Here is a 20,133-nt window from a genome sequence, read left to right as displayed (position 1 = left end):
AGCCAAACTGACCCGAGTTCGGTCGGACCCCGAAAAGCCCCGCTGAACTGAACTGAGCAGAACCGAGCTCAGCCGAGCCCAGCCGAACTGAAATTCAGCCGAACTTGCATTTCCTGATGTGTAAAGGGACAAGGACTCTGCTGAATCCCAGCACACGAGCGAGAACAGCAGCAAAAGCTCCACGTGAAGTTGATTTACCCCCTTGGCACCGGCCAACATCACAAAAGGCAAAGACACCGACAGATAAGCAATAGTATTTATTTTCTTCCACCACTCCTTGGTGGCTTTATAAAAAAATACATTAATGACACCTTGAACATGTCCCACAGCATTCCCAAACTTCGAACCGCTGGGATCGCACAGTGATTCCAACACATTCCAGTGGCAAGCGCTTCGCCCGGGGAGCTGCTCTGGCTGCTCTGGTGACCATTAATTAGCGCGAGCGCAGTCACTGCCTAATGAACTCCTGCCCGACCCTGCACTGCCGTCCGTAGCCGCGCTGAAAGGAATGAGAGGAGGTGTCTTTACAAACAAGACAGTCATAAACCCAGATACCGATAGGTGAAAGAACCGACCGAGAAGCGCCGAGTTCAGCCAAGGGGAGCCGGGCTCCGCTGATAGGACTCCCCTTCCCCCTCAAGATGGGACCTTCAGTCCAGCCCTTAACCCAGTTCTTGAGCTGGATTTTTAAAGAGGAAACTGGAAACTTTGCTATGACTTGCTCTGTACCAAGGGTGAAGGGAACTGTCACAGCTGCTCCTGGGAAAGAGAAGAGCGATAAGCACTTCCAGTGATTGTGAATGGGTGTCACTGAGGGCAAGAACAAGAAGGATGTGAGATATTTGGGAGAGACTGCCTGATTCTGGGGTTGGGAAAAGACAAGACACAGCTCTAAGTGCTGGTGGGGAACTGAGCAAGGAAATGGGACAGACCTAAGAAGGAGCAGATATGGGTAGGGCAGGAGGAAAGTTCTGGTGTACAAACCATAACAGCTAAAAGAGGTGTGGTTCTGCCAGAAAAATAAACTAGTGGTGGGGTGGATGGAATGATAGGAGAACCGCAGGTTCCTGCCTCCTCCTCCCTGAGCCCTCTTCCCAGTTGCTTCCCAAGCTTCACCCTTAAAGAACAGCTGATGAGTCCTGGCCTAGAAGCAATTAGTTCCACATAACAGGGCTGAAGACAATATCTCATCTACTGCTGTATCCTTAGGGGTTCAAAGGTGGGGAGGAAAATTACAGTGAGAACAGAAATGGAAAATTTTTGAAAAGCTGCCTTGATGTCCTGGAGCCATAGCTTCAGAGGGGAGAAAGAAGACATCTTGGACTAAAAGCCAGTGTTTCAGTGGCTGACAAACCTAAGGAAACAAAATCCAAAAAGCAAGATAAAATAAATGGGATTAAAAAGAAAATAATTCTTTTTAATACTTGGGAGAAAGAAAAATAGAAACTTTATAACCTGAAATTTATATGTATTGCTAATGAAAGCTTAAAATATCTGTGCCTGAGAAGACTAACTCAACAGGGATTTTGCATAATGGTAATTCAAAAAGCAGAAACAGACCCCAAAAGTCTCACCAACAGGCCCAGCAGGTAGGCAGGTTTGGCATTTTCTTTATTGTGCTGCAGGTGTATTCAAGACATCTCTCCTCTTGTTTGACAGAAGCAAGAAAAAAAAACTCTTACCAAAACAGGATGTTTCCTTTCCAGTCTATCAAGTAGCTACACACCACCAGCTAGCTATCCACATTTTAAAATCAGCTGGAGAACTTGCATCCCAGAGACCTGGCGACTGTCTGAGGAGAACTCTGGCCAGCTCTGTTAATTGTTAACCATCCCTGGAACAGCAGGGATGCTGGAGGAGGATGGAAGAGTTCCAGTGTCCCAGTAGCCAAAGAGACCAACCTGGTCAAGCCAGGTCACTCTTAGGCAGTGCTGTGAGTGATGTCCTTTTTTGAGGGAAGTGTGATTTGAAGGATAAAGGCAGCTACACATCTGTGATTTACAATGAGGGTGGTCATGCACCACATCCAAATACTGAATGGGCTTTCTTACTGCAAGAGATCTGTCTGGAGCCAGCAGGGAGCCCAGGAGCCCAGGGGCCCTGAATTGAGCCTCTCCAAGAGCAAGAAACATGGATGAGGCATGAGACATGCAGATCCAGCTCTCTGGGCATCCAGCTTGGGTTTTTCTCCAACATTACACTGTCTGGTAGGAAAGTGACAGCCAGAAGATTTGTGTTGTGCACGGCTATCAGGAATGCACAGCCTCCAGTGAAATGCATGGGACACCTGGAAGGAGCTCGCCCTGTCCTCCTTCCACTGTGTGAAGTTCCAGCCTTGGCCAGGAACTTTCTCCAGCCACAAACCCTTACTTTTCTGTATCGTTTTGGATGATGATGATGATGATTATTATTATTATTATTATTATTGAAGCAAATGTTAATGCTCTGGATCCCAGCAATGTGATCATCAGCTGCCTTGGCAGGCTAATGGGTTTGAAATCATTGGTCCCATGCTCCAGACCTTTTGTCTTATTTCTGTGGGATAGTGCAGTGCTGACAAAAGGGACTGGGACATGGATTCCTCACTGCAGGGCTTGCACAGGCATTGGCCTTCCCCCCTCTCCCGAACTCACCCATCAAACTTGGCACCAAGTTATTCGGTATTGCAGAGAAGTGTGTGGTGCAATCACATCATGAATTCAGGTCCACAACCTCTCAGTGTCTAAGGATTAAACTGTGGCATAAGTAAACAGAGTTGTCGCAAAGGCCTTTTGCAAGACACTTTGACAGTGACTTGTTTCTGTGCAGATGTGCAGGTAAGAACAAGGGACTCTGCTGTGGAGGGTGGTGTGCCCTTGCCAAGAGAGTAAACCCTTGGTGTTACACAGTGGGGGAAGAGATGAGTGTCATACGTAGCCAAAATTGCATCAACACTGCATCAAAAGAGGTAGCAGGGGGGTTCTGCCAGGGGAGGGAGACTTCTGCCCCTCTCCCCTGCTCGGGTGGGCCCCCACCTGAAGAGCTGCCCCAGCCCTGGGGTACAGCACAAGAAATATGCGGAGCTGTTGGAACAAGCCCAGAGGACAAGCCCAAGCTGCTCCCAGGGCTGGAGCCCCTCTGCTCTGGAGCCAGGCTGGGAGAGCTGGGGGTGCTCACCTGGAGAAGAGAAGGCTCCAGGGAGAGCTCAGAGCCCCTTGCAGGGCCTAAAGGGGCTCCAGGAGAGCTGGAGAGGGACATGGGATAAGGGGTGGAGGGACAGGACAGGGGCAATGGCTTCCACTGACAGAGGGCAGGGATGGACGGGATATTGGGAAGGAATTCCTGGCTGGGAGGGTGGGGAGGCCCTGGCACAGGGTGCCCAGAGAAGCTGCCTCCTCTCACTGGGCGAGCTGGGAGAGAACACGGGGTCCTGCATGTCCCTGAGCTTGACAGAGATGGATGAGTACAGAAATGGTGAAGGTAAAAGTTCTCCAGCCTTGACCGGTGACATGAGCATGCATTTGTTGGGTGAGTGTATCAGAATTATCTTAAGAAAAGAGACATAAGGTTTCCATGCAGATATGGGATGACTGTCATGCCAAGGGTAGTGGGTGGTTGACACAGCAGAGAGGATGACAGGGCAGGGGGGTGCAAGTTTACACCTGTGGCTTCTTTCAGGCACTTCACTGGGTTTCGGTGCTGGAATTGGGAGAAGTGGAATTGAAGCGGGGGCTTAAAAAACACACAGAACTCAATCAAAAAGGACAAGTTTTGTGTGTGACTGGGTTTAATAGTTTCTTCAGTCCTAAAATTGTTTGCTTACAGTATGTTTTCAGCCTAGAAAAATTATAAGATAGGATGGTTTCAAAGCCTAAACAAACCTCATCGAATACTGTTTTTCATTAATGATTTCTGGGCACTCCAGAAAACATTTCTAGACTTGCCTTGTTCGCAATGGCTCCTTTGATGGTCAGAATTGAATACATCAGGCATAAATATGTGTATTTTTAAGCCAAGTATTTTGCTCAGTAACAGGATGAAATAGTGAAAAAACTTTAAAAATCAGTACTTTGTTTAAGTCTTCCAAACACTCTGAAATTTTCATGTATACAGACTTCTCCTGCCAGTTTTTTTGGAACAGTAAATTTGTGGGGACATGCCTCTGTTACCCTGCAATTTCATGTCCATTTCCATGTCTGTTGTGTTGTTAGTCTGCTTCCTGCTTTGTGATTTATTTGGGTAAACTGCCTTTTAAAATTGTTTTTGTTACCTTCTGTGAGCATGCCAGAGGCCCTAGGGTGCCAATACATGAGAATATTAATGCTCCTTTTGACTTCTGTTTCCCTCTGCTTGTTTGTGACCTAATCCTGAATCTCTGCCCAACCTACTGAGCTGAATTTTCTGCATCCTGGCCAGATAAGGAGGAGCAGTGGGTCAAGAGACACTCCAACCAAATACTGACAGAAAAAGTATACCTTTGTGCAGTTATAAACATTGTATGTCGTTGCTGGATCACCCAAGGCAGTGAATGTTCCATGCAGGTTAGTTTTTCACACCAGTATCTACTTACTTTATCTCTGGTTGTACTTACTTTGCTGGGGTTGATCCAGAGCAGGACATACACAGTAAAATAAGGAAAAGAAACATCACAAATGCAGCAAGGCCGACCCAAAAGGCAATAACGATGGAGTCTGTGGACACAGCACAGTAATTCTGTCACTGCTACCATGGCAAAAATAAAACACAGCAAGATGATTTATCATCTCTAATAAAGGTGTGCCATTTGATTCACTCAGTTTCTGCTTTTAGAGAGAGAGGGCTCTAAGTGCCAATTTGTTAAAGGTCTCAGGAGCCTCCTAAGAGTTAATGGTAACAGGAATGAGGGAGGGGTTGGGAAAAGCCTCTAGAGAGAGTTCTGGTGACTAGAACTGTGCAGATACTTGAATATGGTTCCTTTGACACAACCACAGTGCAGGAAGCAGTGTGGTGCTCAAGCCTGAGCTGTTACTGCCAAATCCTGCAGGATCTTTAAGGAGAGGCCCTCAGGGAGGGAATTCCAGCCTTGAAAGCATTTTATACCAAGAGAAATAGCAAGGGAAGTTTGCTGCAAAGTGCCTGTGACTGTCCCAGGACATCAGTGCAGTGGAAGAGAATGTGCCCCTTGCCCTGTTCAGCTGCAGTGCCTCTGCAACCACCATAAAATACTGCAAGACGCTGCCTGCTTTACCAGGAGCAAATGGTTTATTTAAGGAACAAGAGGATTCCCAGTGCCAAAGTGTGGCCACAGTTGGTTTAGTGGGAGTGTGAGGTGGCTGGGGGAGCAAAGGGAGCTGCTCTTTCATGAAGGCTACAGTGCTGTGCCAATTATTGCCTGAGCCGTGGGCTCACTGAGGGAGGGGATGAATCCACTCCTGCCCCCACAGCACATTTGGCCGCTGTTTCAAAAATGCTCCTTCCTGGGATCTCTGTGGTGGTGGCCTTGGGAAGTTTGGGTGCTCTGCCCTGGATTCACAGCCGGCGACTCACTTCAGAGGAGGTGAAAAAGAAGGGTCACTGACTCCAGAGACAAATATTGACCAAGATAAAATAAATCTTCCCTCTGAAAGGACAGAAACATTGTGTTCTTTGAAACAGGTCCAGTATGTTTGATTGTTTCTTTGTGAAAAAGTTCAGTATGTGTTGGCATCAAAGCCACAAAGAGATCAAGGGAATTAGCCCAGCTCCTTTTAAACACAAAACTAGAGCTGGTCCAGTTGCACCCTTATCAAAAACCTGAGTTTTGGCTGTGCTACTGAGAAATATCAATGGGGAGGGGCAGCTTATTTTATTCCTACTCTGTTAATGAAAGTTTCAATGAGCTTCAGTTCAGAAGATGCTAAATTAGCACATGAAGCCTGATGTTCTGACCCGCTCTTCCCAAACTTATTATGGGAAAAAGCAACAGGGTGCTACTGGCCAACCACAGCTCCAAAAAGCAAGCTCGTGGCCCAGGGACATTTTGAAAAGCCCAAAGTTTTGAAAGGTTCCAAGCGGCTGGGACAGAAATTAAGAGTTTGGATTTATGGCATTCCCTATTAGAGCTATTTTGGCTTCATCTTTTAAAAACAGTTTTTAATACATTTCATGGAATTCACTGAAGCTAAATAAATTGGCTCCAGGTCTCAGGTGGAGCTTGAACCAAAATTTCCTGGGTCTAAATTCCACAATTAGGATTTTTTTTTTTTTTTTAACTGGAATAACATATTTTACCAATCTATAAAAAGCTTTCCTATTGCTAAATTTTACCATCACTTTTTGTGCATGTGTGTGTGCATGTGTTTAAATAGCTTAGCTAAGCAGTTTGGAGTTCCGTGGTGGAATGTGGGGGGTAATAATCTGCCCTAACTTTAAGAAAAAGAGAATCAAAGGAGCTGCTCATAACCTGCCTGGTCCCAGCAGCACCAAATGTTGCTCTATAGCATTAGAGAGCAAGATTTTCTACATGGAAGGCTGTGGATATTCACACCACTTTCTTTAAGATGTGGTGCTCTAAGTTTGGAGGCAATAAACCTTTGACTGATCTGAATGCACAGAAAAGCTTTTCTAGAGGTGGTGCAGACTACATTTCTGCTCCCTTTTCCTATTGCTGTCCAAGCAAGCGAAGCACAAGCAGCTCCTAACACAGGCCAGTTCAACCTTCACCATCAGAAAGGCATCGTTAATGAGAAAGACATGAAGATATTCTGAAAGGCCATCACATTTTCCTGTATTATATAATAATTTCACTGCAATAACCTTGGGAAAAACAATTTTAATCTCTGAAACCTCATCTGAACAGTTGCAGCCATCTTCAGTAAACCAAACAGCAATGAGTAAAGCCCGTAACTTTGTTAATTAACTGAAGATACAACCACAGGTAGAGGCTTGACAGAAATCTAGGGAAAGCACTGCCTGGAGCATAAGTGACTCCAACACACCCTACCTGCTCTTCCTTGGTCTTTGTCAGTCCATCCACCGCCCTCAGTTAATCTACTGTGACGTAGCTTGTCATTTTATCTTAGCAAAACCTAACCAGTGCAGTTACATTAGAAAACCCCAAATTATCTGCCACTATAAGTACCCATAAAAAGACACTGCTGTTCCACTGTGCAAAGCCAGGTGTGAAATGGAACAAGCTATTGCAAGGCGAGTTGGGTGAATGCTACTTCATATCCTTTGAAAATAAACTGCAAAGCCCGGCAGAATCAGTTTCCACAGCAGTAAAGCATTTTCACAATAAGGGATATTATTACTTTATTAGTTCAGCAGCGCCAAATCAAAGGAGGAAAGGTAAAAAAATATGTTTGCAGCTTGTTGTTCCTGGCTGGTGGAAACATATATTTCCTTTACTAAAGCTCTGCATGTTTACCAGTTGCAATGTCAGCCTTATCCCAAGATGAAAACATAGTATTTTTATGAAAACCTCTGCTCTTTCACCAAACGTGGTGACAATAGCACACAGGTAACTAGCATCCCACACTACAGATTTGCAAGTCATCAACTTTCCCCTTAGCAAATGACTCAATAAAAATCTATCCTTCTAAAGAAGAGTTAGTGTCAGCAGTCTTATAGCTTCAAATACTGTAAGACAAAGCCCAGAGTTAGAGTGTTAGTAATTAGCCAGCCTGAAGGCAGACACCCATTCACACAATCACGCACTGGCATGGACTCTACTGCAAGGAAACAAAACCAGGTCAGTGAGACAAGCTATGCAACATTTTCCCTGTGCTAGATTAGCACCTACTACTCCACAATACTTACATTTATTAACCTTCAACTTGCTTCCATCTACTGGAATTGGATCTATGTAATCCCAGTAATATTCATAAGACCAGAAATACTCAGAGGAGTTTGTTCTGTTAGCCATGTCAGTGGCGCCTTTTAAGCCAGCTCAGAACTCCGACCCACTACTGTGCTTCATTGTACTTCAGCGCCCTCAGAAAGAGAATTGCACAACTGATGTCTGTGCCAATCACTCCGGGGTCCCGCAGCTCAAGGACTGCCTTGGGACTGAAACCATCTAGCAGCAATGAGTATTAGTGTACGGCAGAGATGTAAGAGCAGCCCTGAAAATGCAATGCTTGCTTCCTGCTGGACACTCATGTTATTCCTCAGCATGTTTTAAACTGAGATGGGTGCCATGTAACCTAGGGATAGGGTGGACAAGTGCCAGCTGGGTCACAAACGCTTCCCTCAGAGCAGTGCACTGGTCCTGGGAGCTCCTGAGCACAGCTAGGCTGAAAGACATCCCTGAATGTATCTTGATGGAAAGGGCTGGGGTCTGGAGGGGCCACACAAGGGGTGGCTGAGGGCACTTGACCTGTTCAGCCTGGAGGAGACTGGGGTCAGAGCTCACCGGGGGCTGCAGCTCCTCCCGAGGGGCAGCTCCGTTCTCTGCTCCCTGGGACAGGATCCAGCGAACGGCTGGAGCCGTGTCTGGAGTTGTTTATGTTGGGTATCAGGTTTATGCTGGATATCAGCACCCCAGAGGGTGCTGGGCACTGCCCAGGCTCCCCAGGGAATGGCCCCGAGGCTGCCAGAGCTCCAGGAGCGTTTGGACACCGCTGCCAGGGATGCCCAGGGTGGGATTGTTGGGGTGTCAGGGGGGGCGGGGCCAGGAGTTGGACTGGATGATCCTTGTGGGGCCCCTCCAACTCAGGAGAGTCTCTGAATTAGGTGAGACTTGATAAAACGCTTCATATACAAATAATGTACGGGGGTGACCGCACCCCCCGCCTTGTCTCGCTGACGCCCCACAGCCCAAGCGCGCCCGGGCCGGGCCGGGCCGGGCCGCGGGGCGGCCCTTGGCGGGCGGGCGGTTCCGGGGCGGTGTCCGGCGTCACTGCCGCTTCCTCGGCGGGCGATTCGAAGGCGATGGCGGGATCCGCTGCCGGTCCCTCGGCGGGCGGGCGGGACGCGATGGCGCTGTGCCCGGAGCTGGAGTGCTCGCTGTCGCTGCTGGAGCAGGGCGGCGGCCGGGCCGCGCAGCAGCAGCAGCAGCAGCAGCAAGAAGGGCGGGCGGGCGCGGCCCCCATGCCCATGGTGTTCATGTGCTCCGGCTGCAGGCGGCCCGTGGGCGACACGTCGAGCTGGGTGTTCAATGACGAGGAGGGCGGCTGCATCCTGCTGCGCAGTGAGTGCCAGCCCTGCCACCCCGGCGCGCCCCCGCGGTCGCTGCCCGCATCCCTCCACCCCTCCTTCCTTCCTTCCCTCCCTCCCTCCCTCCCGCTGCAGGTGCGGCCGCCAGCGTCGCCGTGGACCCGGAGCGGAAGGTCTCCAAGCTCCCCGGCGAGTGCGGATGGTGAGGGCCGGTCCTGGCTGAGCGCAGTCCCGGGGGAGGCGGGGGTTCCCGGGGGAGGCGCTGAGGAGAAGCCCGGTAAAGGGCCCGCGGTGCTCGTCTGCCCCCCAGAGCCCCTGGAACGCTTATCTGGGGTGGTCTGCGCAAGGTGCTTGAGGGACTTCTCACAAGGACATGTCATGATAGACAAGGGGAATGGCCTTAGGATGAAGGAAGGCAGGTTTAGATGAAATATTAGGAAGAAGTTTTTCCCTGTGAGGGTGGGGAGGCCCTGGCACAGGGTGCCCAGAGAAGCTGTGGCTGCCCCTGGATCCCTGGAAGTGGCCAAGGCTGAATTGGACCGGGCTTGGAGCAAGCTGGGCTAGTGGAAGTGTCCCTGCCCATGGCAAGGGGTGGAACGGGATGAACTTTAAGGTCCTTTCCTCAGTGTAGTGACTCTATTGGTCTTGCTGAGGTCAGCCTGAGGAGCTGTTGCAAATTCAGGATGAAAGATGAGTGCTCGTAATTTACACTGTGTAAAGCAAGAATGAATGCTCTAAAAAATTCTAATGCATGAATTTTTTTAGCAAAGGGATGGCGAGAGCTGCTTCCTTTTATTTTCTCCTGAATAAATGTTATTTCTTGCTTACAGCATGGTAGAAACCTTATTCTGCTCTGGCTGCTCAAGGACACTTGGCAACATCTACAGGTGCACCTCAAGGCATCTCGACTACAAGAGAGATTTGTTCTGTTTCAGTATTGACTCTGTTGAAAGGTAAATGCAGAATGTTTATGGATCAGCCTACCAGCTCCACTCATCAGGCATCACACTGAGGGTGCTCCTGTTATATCTCTGACAAGTCTAGAGGTAGCTGTTTCTGCTGCTCTGTCCCAGAGCTGCTTTCTGTATTGCTGCTGTTGGCATCATAGTGCTCAATTGTGAGGAACATCACCTGTGTTAGGCAAATCCTAGAAAAAAACAGAAAAAAAAATACCAGGTTTGCCTTTTGTATGAGATGTTGCATTCCAGCCAAGAAAATATCACCAGGTACAGAGCACAGGGGGGTTCCTTCTCATTTGATCAGAAGAGTACACAAACCAAGCACCAAATAGGCCTGGCTGGAGCCTGGTAGGGGTCAGCATTATCAGCAGGAAGCAGGGGCTCAGAACTTGGGGTGGGTCTGACCTGTACTGGCCACATCTGCTTTGTCCTTGCAAAGGCAAATCTGACAGCTGAGTATGTGCTTGAGACTCTCGCTCAGCCATCTTAAAATCTGTCTAGGAAATGAAGGTGTGCTTGGGTTTTATTGGTTTATAGCACTTAAAAGTGGTCTTAAAGTATTCTTTAATAACTATATCCTGATTTAAGGCTCCATGCCAGAGTTCTTTTATGCAAGCATTGTTCTAATCCACAGTGATTGTTCATCTGGCCTAGTTTTAATGTCTCTGTTTTTTTCTGAAGTTCCCATTTGTTTTGCTCTAGTGCTGTGAATGTTCACCCTTGTACTCTGGACAGTGGTTCTGTTTTGTTTTTTTTCATCCCACAGCCATGATACTTTGTTTTTTCCATGGCAGTAAAATTCTCTAAAGCACTGACCTGGCCACAGAATGGCAGCACTTTCCTGGGCAGTAATTGCCACTTCTCCCAGCCAGCGCTGCCGTGCTGTTCTCGGTGTCTGTGCAATTTTCCACTGTATCCTGTAGCTCTGGAATCCACAGCTGTCTCCCAGGGTTCTGGAGGAGTGCTGTATTTGGATTTTTGGCTTCAGAGTGGGAAGTGCATGATCTAAACTGTGGAATCTCAGCTATATTCTAGGAACCCCGGAAAAGCAAGCTGTTCTTGATGAGGAACCTCTTACTCTTGAAAGTCGAGCTGTCTTGCAAGAGGTGCTGCAAAGGGTAAGATTGAACCTTATATCATTCTTTGTTTAAATCACCTCTCTGAAGTCTTAAGATGCTTCAGTAGTTTCTGCAGAACAGTTTATTTCACCCAGAGCAATTCAGTGCATTGTAACATGTACTGGACTGCTTCATGCCATTGATATCTTGTGTTATGCAAGATTTTCAGCAACTTTTCCTTCAATTTTCGTGGTAATTAGCATTTTCTGTTTATCAAGCACAGCATTAGGTTCCTATTCACATCTCAGTAATTTGATATGTTGTTTCTAATTAGTTCTGATTCACTTCTCCAGATCTTCACTTAATTTTTGGTGATCTCTCTTCTGCCCTTTGTGCAAATGGACTTAATGCTTTTGCTGTAACTTTGTATTGTAATATTACATCATAAATCAAGTTGATGTTTTACTGTACTAAAATCTTGTGACTGCAGGTAGGGAGAGTTAGGAGCAAATATTGTAAGGAAGTTGACTGTGGAAGCTGAAGGTTGTACAGCAAAAGCTGAGTGTGTGCCTCTGACACTTACCAAGGCTGGAAAAAGTTACAGACTGTGGACAGTGAATGTTAGAGTTGGGTGACCTTTCAAAGTGTGAAAGTAGCAGGAAAAGAATCAAACCAAAAGAACTGGTGGTTTGAGATCAGGTTCGAGCCCTTTCTGGCATCCACACTTGCTCTTTATATTGTCAAATTCTGTGTGTGACCCAGCACCTTCCCCTGGTTGGTTGCAGGTAGATACCATATTCAAAGCTCTGGAGACAAGACTGACCACTGTTGAGTCCCGTGTGGCTGCTCTGCATAGGCAAGTCTGACAGCAGATACATGGTGAGCTGCAGGAGAATGGTGAACATGAGGCTTGTGCCAGTAATCCTCTGGGACCTGTGGGAACATGGCAGAGACTGTCAAAGAGCAGAGAGCTCTGGGTGCCTGTGCTGCAGGGAAGCAGTGCTGCGTCCCAGCCAAGGAGTTCCTCTTCTGTCTCTTAAGAGGATACCCCAGGGTTTTTTCTTAATAAAGACTTCTGATCAGCCCATCTGTAGACTTCTGGTTTAATGTAAATATTTATTTAAATTTTTGCCTCTGAAAGCAAAGCATTTATCTCCTGGCTTCCCTGCTATTCAGTATCTACTGAAATGGGTGTGCATTTTCCTAAGCTAATAAAAAACCCCTGTGTGATTCTGTACTGTCCAAAGGAACAACATTAAGTCATTTTTCTTTTTCTTGTCTCCACAGCCTTAGCTTCACTCATGCTCAAAGACAGGAATGACTCAGTAACTATATGGGGTGGTTTGTTAGTTTGGTGGGGGTTATTTTGCAAGGTCAGGGCTAAAATACGATGTAAAAAGGGGCTTTTTTTTCAGCATTAGATACAATTCTTTTGCAAGAGGTGTTGAAGGTCAGCTGTTTTACAGCTTCTAAAGGAGGAAGCCAAACCAGGCTGGTGGTGGCTTTAAGCAAGGCTTGGTATAAGTTTGAGCAATTTATTCAGCAGTTTTTTTGTGTTAATGCAGATATTTCAGTTGTGTTTGTTTTCTGTGCATTTGGCTAATTGTCAGTGTTTCTCACACAGTATGACTGTCCCACCTCGCGTTTTTCAATAAAAGCAAGCACTTGTAGTATAAAGCAAGAATAATCTCAAAAAGTGTTTTGTGTTTTGTTTTGCTTTATTTATTTATTTTGTTACCCAATACTGCTTAATTTTACTACTGTGAGTTGTTTTCTCCAAAAACTCAGAATTAATTTCCCCGTTCTGCCTCATTGGTAGGCTCTGTTTCTCTTAGGAAAGCTTCTACCCTCCACCTTCACTGCCCTGTTTTGAAGCAGTGCTCCAGCTTAGCCTGTAGTGATGGGCCTTCTATCCTGTGCTGTTCAGGTAACTAAAACCTTTTGTTATTGACACCTGCCAGAGGAGCTTACATTACTCCAGTGTAATTTGTGAGGCAGCTTCTGCTCTAACAAGTTTTTGAATGCTGCTCAACAGCAAAAGACCTCATTCTGGATGTCTGAAGAGAGACATGAAGTACCCTTTAGCTGAAGGTTGGTTCATGTTAGAAGTGGGAGGTTGAATAACCCAATGTTTATCAAGCTGGAGGTGGTGTCTCAGTGGGTCCTTGTCTTTGATAAACTATGAAATACATGGTTTAACTCTACATTTGATAGAAAGGACTAGATTTGCTGGTGACAAGCAGCACATCTAGTTTGACATGTGCACATGGAGGGCAGCAAACTGGTTCAGAGCTGGCTCCCTAAAGCTGAGTCCTTCTGACACTTGTGGTGCATTTCTAACATCTCTGTCCCGTGTCCCTGATACAGCTGCTGTGTCCAGAGAAAACTAAGTGCACACATGTGAGAAATGGTTGCTTTTCTCCAGGCAAGCATCTGAATTTCAGGAACTTGAAGAAAAAAACATCCTGACCCACCTGGAATGATTTGGGTCTCAGGAGGCATCTGGGAGCCTCCTGTTGTGTTCTGGGTGGGTCTGTGGCTATAAAAGGGGTAAAGGATCAGGGGAGAAGGGGGTGGGTGTAGAGAAGCAATGATTTGGGTCAGTGACACCATGTCCATGGCAGGTCCAGCCTGTGCTTCAACTTAGTGCTACTCTGAGCCCTCAGTCTGCAGGGAAAGGAACCTTTGGGGAAGCTCTTACAGCTCTAGTTAATGCTTTGTGATGACTTTCTGGAAGTAGGCTGTCCATTCTGACCCATTTTCTTCCCTCTCCCTGTCAGATTGTACCTGCTGAAAGGCTGAGGTGAGACCAGGGTCTGTAAAATCTCTGATTGTCTGTGCCTTCCTGAGGCTGAAGCCATGTTTGCTGCCAATGACAACCTAATGGGAGATGCTAAAGACTGAAAACTTTGGGTTTTTTCCCCCTGAATCCCAAGGCTTTCTCAGCAGCTGTGTCCTGTATATCTTTTAAAGGAGTTTCTGGGTTTAGAAAGGTTTTTACATTCTGCAATATTTATCTATAACTGAATTTAAAAGAATAATACTGTATCAATGTGGTGTTAATTAGTTTGTTGGAGTTGGTTAATTAAAACAAATCACTGATAAGGGGTTTGAGCAGCCCTTGTTTGGAGCTGGCAGCTCTTATTTAATTTCTCTTCATTCCTTTAATTTCTTTCAATTAGTTCTTAAGCAATTACTGCAATTAGCATATACAATAAGGAGAACAGCATTTCTGCCCTGCTGGACTGGGAAATCCAAGCCCAATTCCTTGGAGAAACTGAGGCAGGGGACTGGGAGCTGAGCCTCAGGCTGGGTTTTGACAGTGGGAATTCAGTGAGGAAAAAAGAGGAGAGATCCCCAAAAAGGGGCTAAGGCCAGCTGTGCTGGCTTTGGGTGCTCCCACCCCAAAAAAATACTCCTGGTTAAAGGGGATTTGAAGAAGCAGTGGGATGTGTCGGGGGGCCTGTGCTGGGACCTCCAAAACCTGCTCAGGGATGCTGGGAAGCGTCAGCTCCGCAGGAACACTCCAGAGGGACTGTGCTGGGACCCCTCAAATTCCATCCAGAGATGCTGGGCACTGCTGGACCTTTGGGACGCTACTGAGAGGCTCCACTGCCTGAGCCAGAGCTTTCCCCTTCTGTTCTGTCGTGCTTAACACCGGGCAAGTCATTGTAGCCCCACAGGTTGAAAATCCCATCGGAGCAGTTGGAATCACAGCCGATTACACAGAAGCCAGTCCGGGAGAGGAAATGAGCTGTTCCATAGATTTATTTTTCCCAAAGCGTTTTTAATTTACACCAGAACCTCTCCTCTCCCCTCAGATGCCGTATCCTTTAGTTTTGGGGTTTCTCATAAAGAATTTTCTGCCTACGCTGGAAAAAAATATTCCCTGGCACTGCGTGGAGCGGCGGGGTTTGGGGGCTTTCGGGGCCGGCACAGGGGTCCCCGCGACGCGGCCGGTTCCAGTCAGCCCGAAGCAATCGCCGCCGCCGTTCTCCCGTGCACGGCCCCGGCACCGCCCCGGCTCCCCGCGGCCGCAGCGGGAGCGTACCCGGGACCCCGGAGCGGGAGCGGCAGCGCCGGGCTCCGCCCCAGCGCCCGTCCCGGAGCGGCTCCTGCCGCCCGCGGCGATCGCGGCCCGAATCTCTCCAGGGGAGAGGCGGCACCGCCCGGGACCCCCTGCGGACACCGACAGGACCCGAACCAGAACCCTCGGCCCCATTCCCGGCCCTGCCTCAACTCCCCGGGCTCCGCGCAGCGCCGGGGACAGCGCCGGGGACAGCGCCGGGGACAGCGCCGGGGACAGCGCCGGGGACAGCGCCGGGGACAGCGGCGGTCGGGCCGAGGTGCGCGGGGCGGGCCTGGCAGCGATGGTCCCGCCCCCATCCCCGGGACGAGCGGCCCCGCACGGGGCGGGGCGGGCGCGGCTCAGGTGTGCGGGACCAAAGTGATTCAATCCCGGGAAATCGCTTCCGCAGCCATTTGCTCACTCAGAGAGCAATGCGGGCGCGGGCCCCGCGTCCGGGCTCCCCAGGTGAGGCGCGGGGACTTTGGCCTCCGCTCCTGTCCTCTCCGCTAGCCCTCTTTTCTCCCCGCGTTCCCCTTTCTTTCGTCGTCATCCGCCCCCCGTCACTCTCACCCCAAACCCTGACCCTTCCTCTCGCACCTTTCTCCCCCTCCTTCCTAGTTTTTCACTTTTAGATATATTGACGACGAATACTAATTTATGTATAGATTAATTTTGAAATAAAGCCTCTCTATCTACCCTAACATATACTGGAATATAAGAAACTGGGAATAGAGATCCGCAGGTTTTGAGAATAAGGAGCCGGCGTTTTTCTGTAGGAAGGAAAGCAGCAAGCGCCTGGCCGCAGGAGCCGAGACGCTCGGGCTGCAGGAGCTGCAGAGCGCCCGGAGCCGGCTTTTCCCTGTGCTCTGTGCCTGCCCCCGGGCTGAGCTGGGCGGCGCTGCTGCCGCCCGGTGCCGGCTGAGCCGAGAGGGCGGCGGCCTCGGTGGCTGCCGAGCGTGGCAAGGAGCGGGAGCGAGCGGGGCCGGGTCTGTCAGCGGAGGGGAGGGGCGAAGGGCGGTTCGCAGCGCCAAGGGACACGGCCGTGCATGAGCGGGGCCACAGCTATGGAAAGGAGCGGGCGCCGTGCGGGGCGGCGACCGCGGGGAATGACAGCGCGGGGGGCGGCCCGGCGGGGCCGGTCTTGCCGGGCAGCAGAGGCGCGGTCGCAGCGCGACCCGAGCGGGAGGCACCGGGCGGGCACGGTCGGAATCGAGCCGCCCGCGTGTCGCTCTCAAGGAGGCGGCTCGGAAAGGAAGGCGCAGTTCCGCGCTCTCGGGACGGCGTTAAGTGACGTTTTTATTAGAATATGACAGTATTTATTTTATTTTATTATTTTATTATCTGCCAGGACCTTGCAGAGGGTGGTTTACACTTCCGCCACACTCAAGATGGCGGACGCAGTAGGCCCCCTGCGAGAGGTGTCCCTGCCGATGCCTGCCGCCGGTCGCGGAGCCGTCGCCCGCCTCCGGCGCGGCTGACCCCGCCAGCCGTGTCCTCGCACCGGGAAGCACGGCGGAAAATCGCGCGGAAAGCGCGGGGCCGGCGTCGGAGTCCGGGCCGGATTCAGGCAGCCGACTAGACAGAAGCCCTTGTGAGGGGCGGCGGGGGCCCTAAGTGTACCACACTAAAGATGGCGGCTCGACCGGAAGTGGCTTCTGCCAGCACCCAAGATGGCGGCGGAGGGCGGAAGTTTCGTCACCGCCACACTAAAGATGGAGGTGGCTTACGCTGGTTTTGACCTTCTCAATATGGCGGCAGGTGCGTCTATTCGACTGCCTGAACGCGACGCCGACGCCAGCCCAGCGCTTGCAAGCAATTTTCTGAGGCGTTTCCCGCTATGCGGACACCGACTGAGGGGCCAGCGGCGCCTGGGGCAGGCGGGAGCATTCAGGCAGCCGGATAGACGGAGCGGGGTCCTTCCGGCCGCCATCTTGAGAAGGTCGAATAGCCACATCGGTGCGGTACCGGTGACTTCCGCCCTTCTTCGCCAGGAGCGGCGATGGCGGGGAGCCCGGGGAGCAGCGCTGCCGGGCCGGGGGCACCGGGGCGGCTGCTCCGGGCTCGGAGGTGAGCGGGGAACGGGGACAGCCCCGAGCGGACGGTGGGGGCCGCGGGGGATCGGTATTCCGGCCCAGGGATGAGTGTTCCGGCACAGGGGTGGCTGCCCCGGCACAGGGATGGGTTCCTGGACTATCTAATAACATTATATAACAATCGTACAAGGAGATCTATATAGAAAATCCTCCGTGGTCATCCTTCTCCCAGCCCCTCTGTGTTTTCAGGATCTTGGGGGAAGAGTTTGGGTCTGGACAAGGCTCTCGGGCACAGGGTGGGATTCTTGGGGTGCAGGGCCAGGATTTGGACTCGATGCTCCCTGTGGGTCCCTTGCAGCCCAGGAAATGCTGCGATCCTGTGCCTCTGAGGGTGAAATAAAGGGGAGCGGTGGGGTTTGTGCCCGCTGTGTTCACGGCCCCGCCGGCTCAGGGCGGGTTAAAGGCGCAGCTGCCCCGAGACAGCGGGACCGGCCGGGGCTGCTCGCTCCCGGTGCTGCCGCCTCGTGGGGAGAGCCCGGCACTGCAGCCCGCGCAGGCGCTGGACACGGGATGGGCGTGGAACAGCAGCGCAGGGGATGCTGAGGCAGCCCAGGGAATGCTGCGGTCCCAGGGAAGGCTGAGGCGTCCCCTGCCCGGGGCACTCGGCAGCAAATCCCTGATGTTGAGCAGAAAAAGGAAAGTTCTGGGTTAGTGGGAGGAGGTTTCTGGAATGGAGCTGGGACAGGTGCTGATCCACGCATGGAATCACGGGCTGGTTTGGCTTGGAAGGGACCACCAGGATCATTTACACTCTGTTTGTTGTCTGATTGCACAGCAAAGAACATCCAGAACTGCCGCCTCACCCTCACGGACAGCAGGAATGTCTTCCATAGCTCTTGTTTCGCAATGGGAATGGCTGTTGGGAGCTCTGGCAGGACCAGGTAAGAACAGAAATGGGATCATTGTGGCTGCTGCTGGAGGTGGTTTTCTGCTTTCAGGCTGTTCTTCTGATTGATCCTTTCACAGCAGTGTTCCTGGGCACATTTGAGGGTAATTCCAGGAATTTCAAACCAGATAAAAACTGGTGGGGCAAAAACATGAACCTGATCCATTTCTAGTAATTCCAAGCTTCTCCCACAGCACCGTTCCAGGGGAAACCTGATGAAAGGGTAAAGATGCAGAGGAACAAGTGCTGTAAACCCCCTTGGCTCTCTGACAGAGCAAACCTTCCAGTAATGCCAGCAGATCTCTTGGAGAAACTGTGGGATCACAAGGTTTTCCAGGAAAGCAAAACAAGGGCAGAGATGAGGGAATAGGCTTCCAGTTAAGAATGGTTTGGTGGGTGTAGGAATGATTCTTGTATGTTTGATGCTTCCCTTTTTATTCCTGAATAATTAAAAAATTCTTCCTTTAATAAACCATTTAAATTTGGGAATTTAAATTTGAGAGGGAACAGTGCAACATTAATACAGGCAGAGATCATGGAATGATGGAATGGTTTGCATTGAAATCCCCATCTCTGAGCCTGTTCTGGGCAGGCTCCTGCCCATCGGCCACTCGTTGCAGGTGGACATGGAAGTGATGGAGGTGTTCAGGGAACGCTGATTGGTTTTCCCTGCCTCTGGCAGTCAGGTCATTAAAAAGACTAATTGACCTCTTCCAGTGGGGAGACATTTAAACAAGAGGTGCCAAAAAGAATTGGAGCTTCTGCACGATGAAATCTGCAAGTATCCAACTTAAGATCCCCCCTGGATCGTCACCGGTCCAATTTCCACGGACTGGTCACCTTGGCCAGGAGTGTCCAATCCTGCTGTCAATGCACTGGGCCGGGGTCTCATTTTCATTTCATGTAAAGACCCTCTGGGTGCCCCCCAGTCACTGGAAAGACCGGACTGGGCTCCCAGGGCAGTAATTCCAGGTATTCTCTTCATGGGAATAGCACAGGAGCCTTCCCCTTGGCCAGAGGAGCGGCCAGTGCCTCCCTCAGTCCACAAATCCCCAGGACAGAACACAGAGAAAGGAACAGGAATATGGAAATCCCCCACAGTGGGAGATTCTGGTGCTCTGGATTACATTTTGGGTTTATAACGTTAAAGGGGGAGGTGTGGAGGGGCTTTTCTGTCTCTCCTGTTCATTAGTGTTACCACTGCTCTTGTTGCTCTCACTGTTACTATGTGTTGTCATTACTCTCAAATGATTGCATTTGTCTTGGTTTCCATTATTAAACTGTTCTGAGCTGGAATTTTGTCTCTGGTCTCTTCCCCATCCCACGGGGGGTGAGGGAGCGGCTGCTGGTGCCCAGCTGGGGTCCAGCCATGGCCCCGGGCACTTCTGGGGGCTCCGAACCCGAGGGACAGGAGCGGTTTTGGGCTCACAAAAAGAGACCCAGTGCTGCGTTTCTGGGGCTCAGAAGCAGGCGCAGAGCTTAAAAGCAGAGACTAAATCCTGCATTGTGGAGTCCTATTAACGCAGGCCGAGGCCCTAGGGTATATCACTGTCCCACAGCCGTAGGGAGGAGGAGGAGGAGAGAAGATCCGGCAGGCAGGAATTGTGCAGCAAGATGGATTTATTTAATTATTTTACAAACTCTTTTATAGACTTTTTTTCTTCATAGTCTAATTGGACAAAGGATCAGCCTCCCCTTGGGGGTGATTGGCTAAAATCCTAAACCATCAATTGTCAAAATATTTTTCTACTGTACCATACACAAGACTTTTCAAGGTTGCAGGTGGCTTGGTTGTTTACGTAACTCTACTACCTCTTCTGTGAGAGAGAAAAGTCTCTCACAGAAAATAGCAAGAAAATCCTTGCTAGCAGCATTTCTCGATCTACAGAGTCCTGAGAGCAGGCTGGTATGGCCGGAGTTGGGACTCAGTGACTAAATCCTGTTCTCAGGGCTTGAGGAAGAGAGCGAGTCC

At 50.1% G+C, this 20,133-nt stretch overlaps 1 protein-coding gene and 1 long non-coding RNA gene across 2 annotated transcripts; both read left to right on the top strand.

The window, feature by feature from the left end:
• Positions 1-8,706: 8,706 nt before the first annotated feature.
• Positions 8,707-11,979, top strand: MIS18A (MIS18 kinetochore protein A; the record flags this gene model as incomplete). Its single annotated transcript, XM_082279013.1, has 5 exons — positions 8,707-9,130; positions 9,232-9,298; positions 9,927-10,049; positions 11,080-11,173; positions 11,899-11,979. The coding sequence occupies 5 exons, from the start codon at positions 8,707-8,709 to the stop codon at positions 11,977-11,979; spliced, it is 789 nt and encodes a 262-aa protein (XP_082135139.1).
• A 5,196-nt stretch (positions 11,980-17,175) lies between these two features.
• Positions 17,176-18,516, top strand: LOC309571393. Its single transcript, XR_014226307.1, has 3 exons — positions 17,176-17,249; positions 18,051-18,156; positions 18,356-18,516. It is a non-coding gene; the product is annotated as an uncharacterized lncRNA (long non-coding RNA).
• The last annotated feature ends 1,617 nt before the right edge of the window (positions 18,517-20,133 follow it).

The sequence above is a fragment of the Coloeus monedula genome, assembly GCF_965178545.1.
Source record: "Coloeus monedula genome assembly, chromosome: 3".
In the NCBI taxonomy this organism is placed as follows: Eukaryota; Metazoa; Chordata; class Aves; order Passeriformes; family Corvidae; genus Coloeus; species Coloeus monedula.
This window is presented reverse-complemented; position numbering and strand designations above follow the sequence as displayed.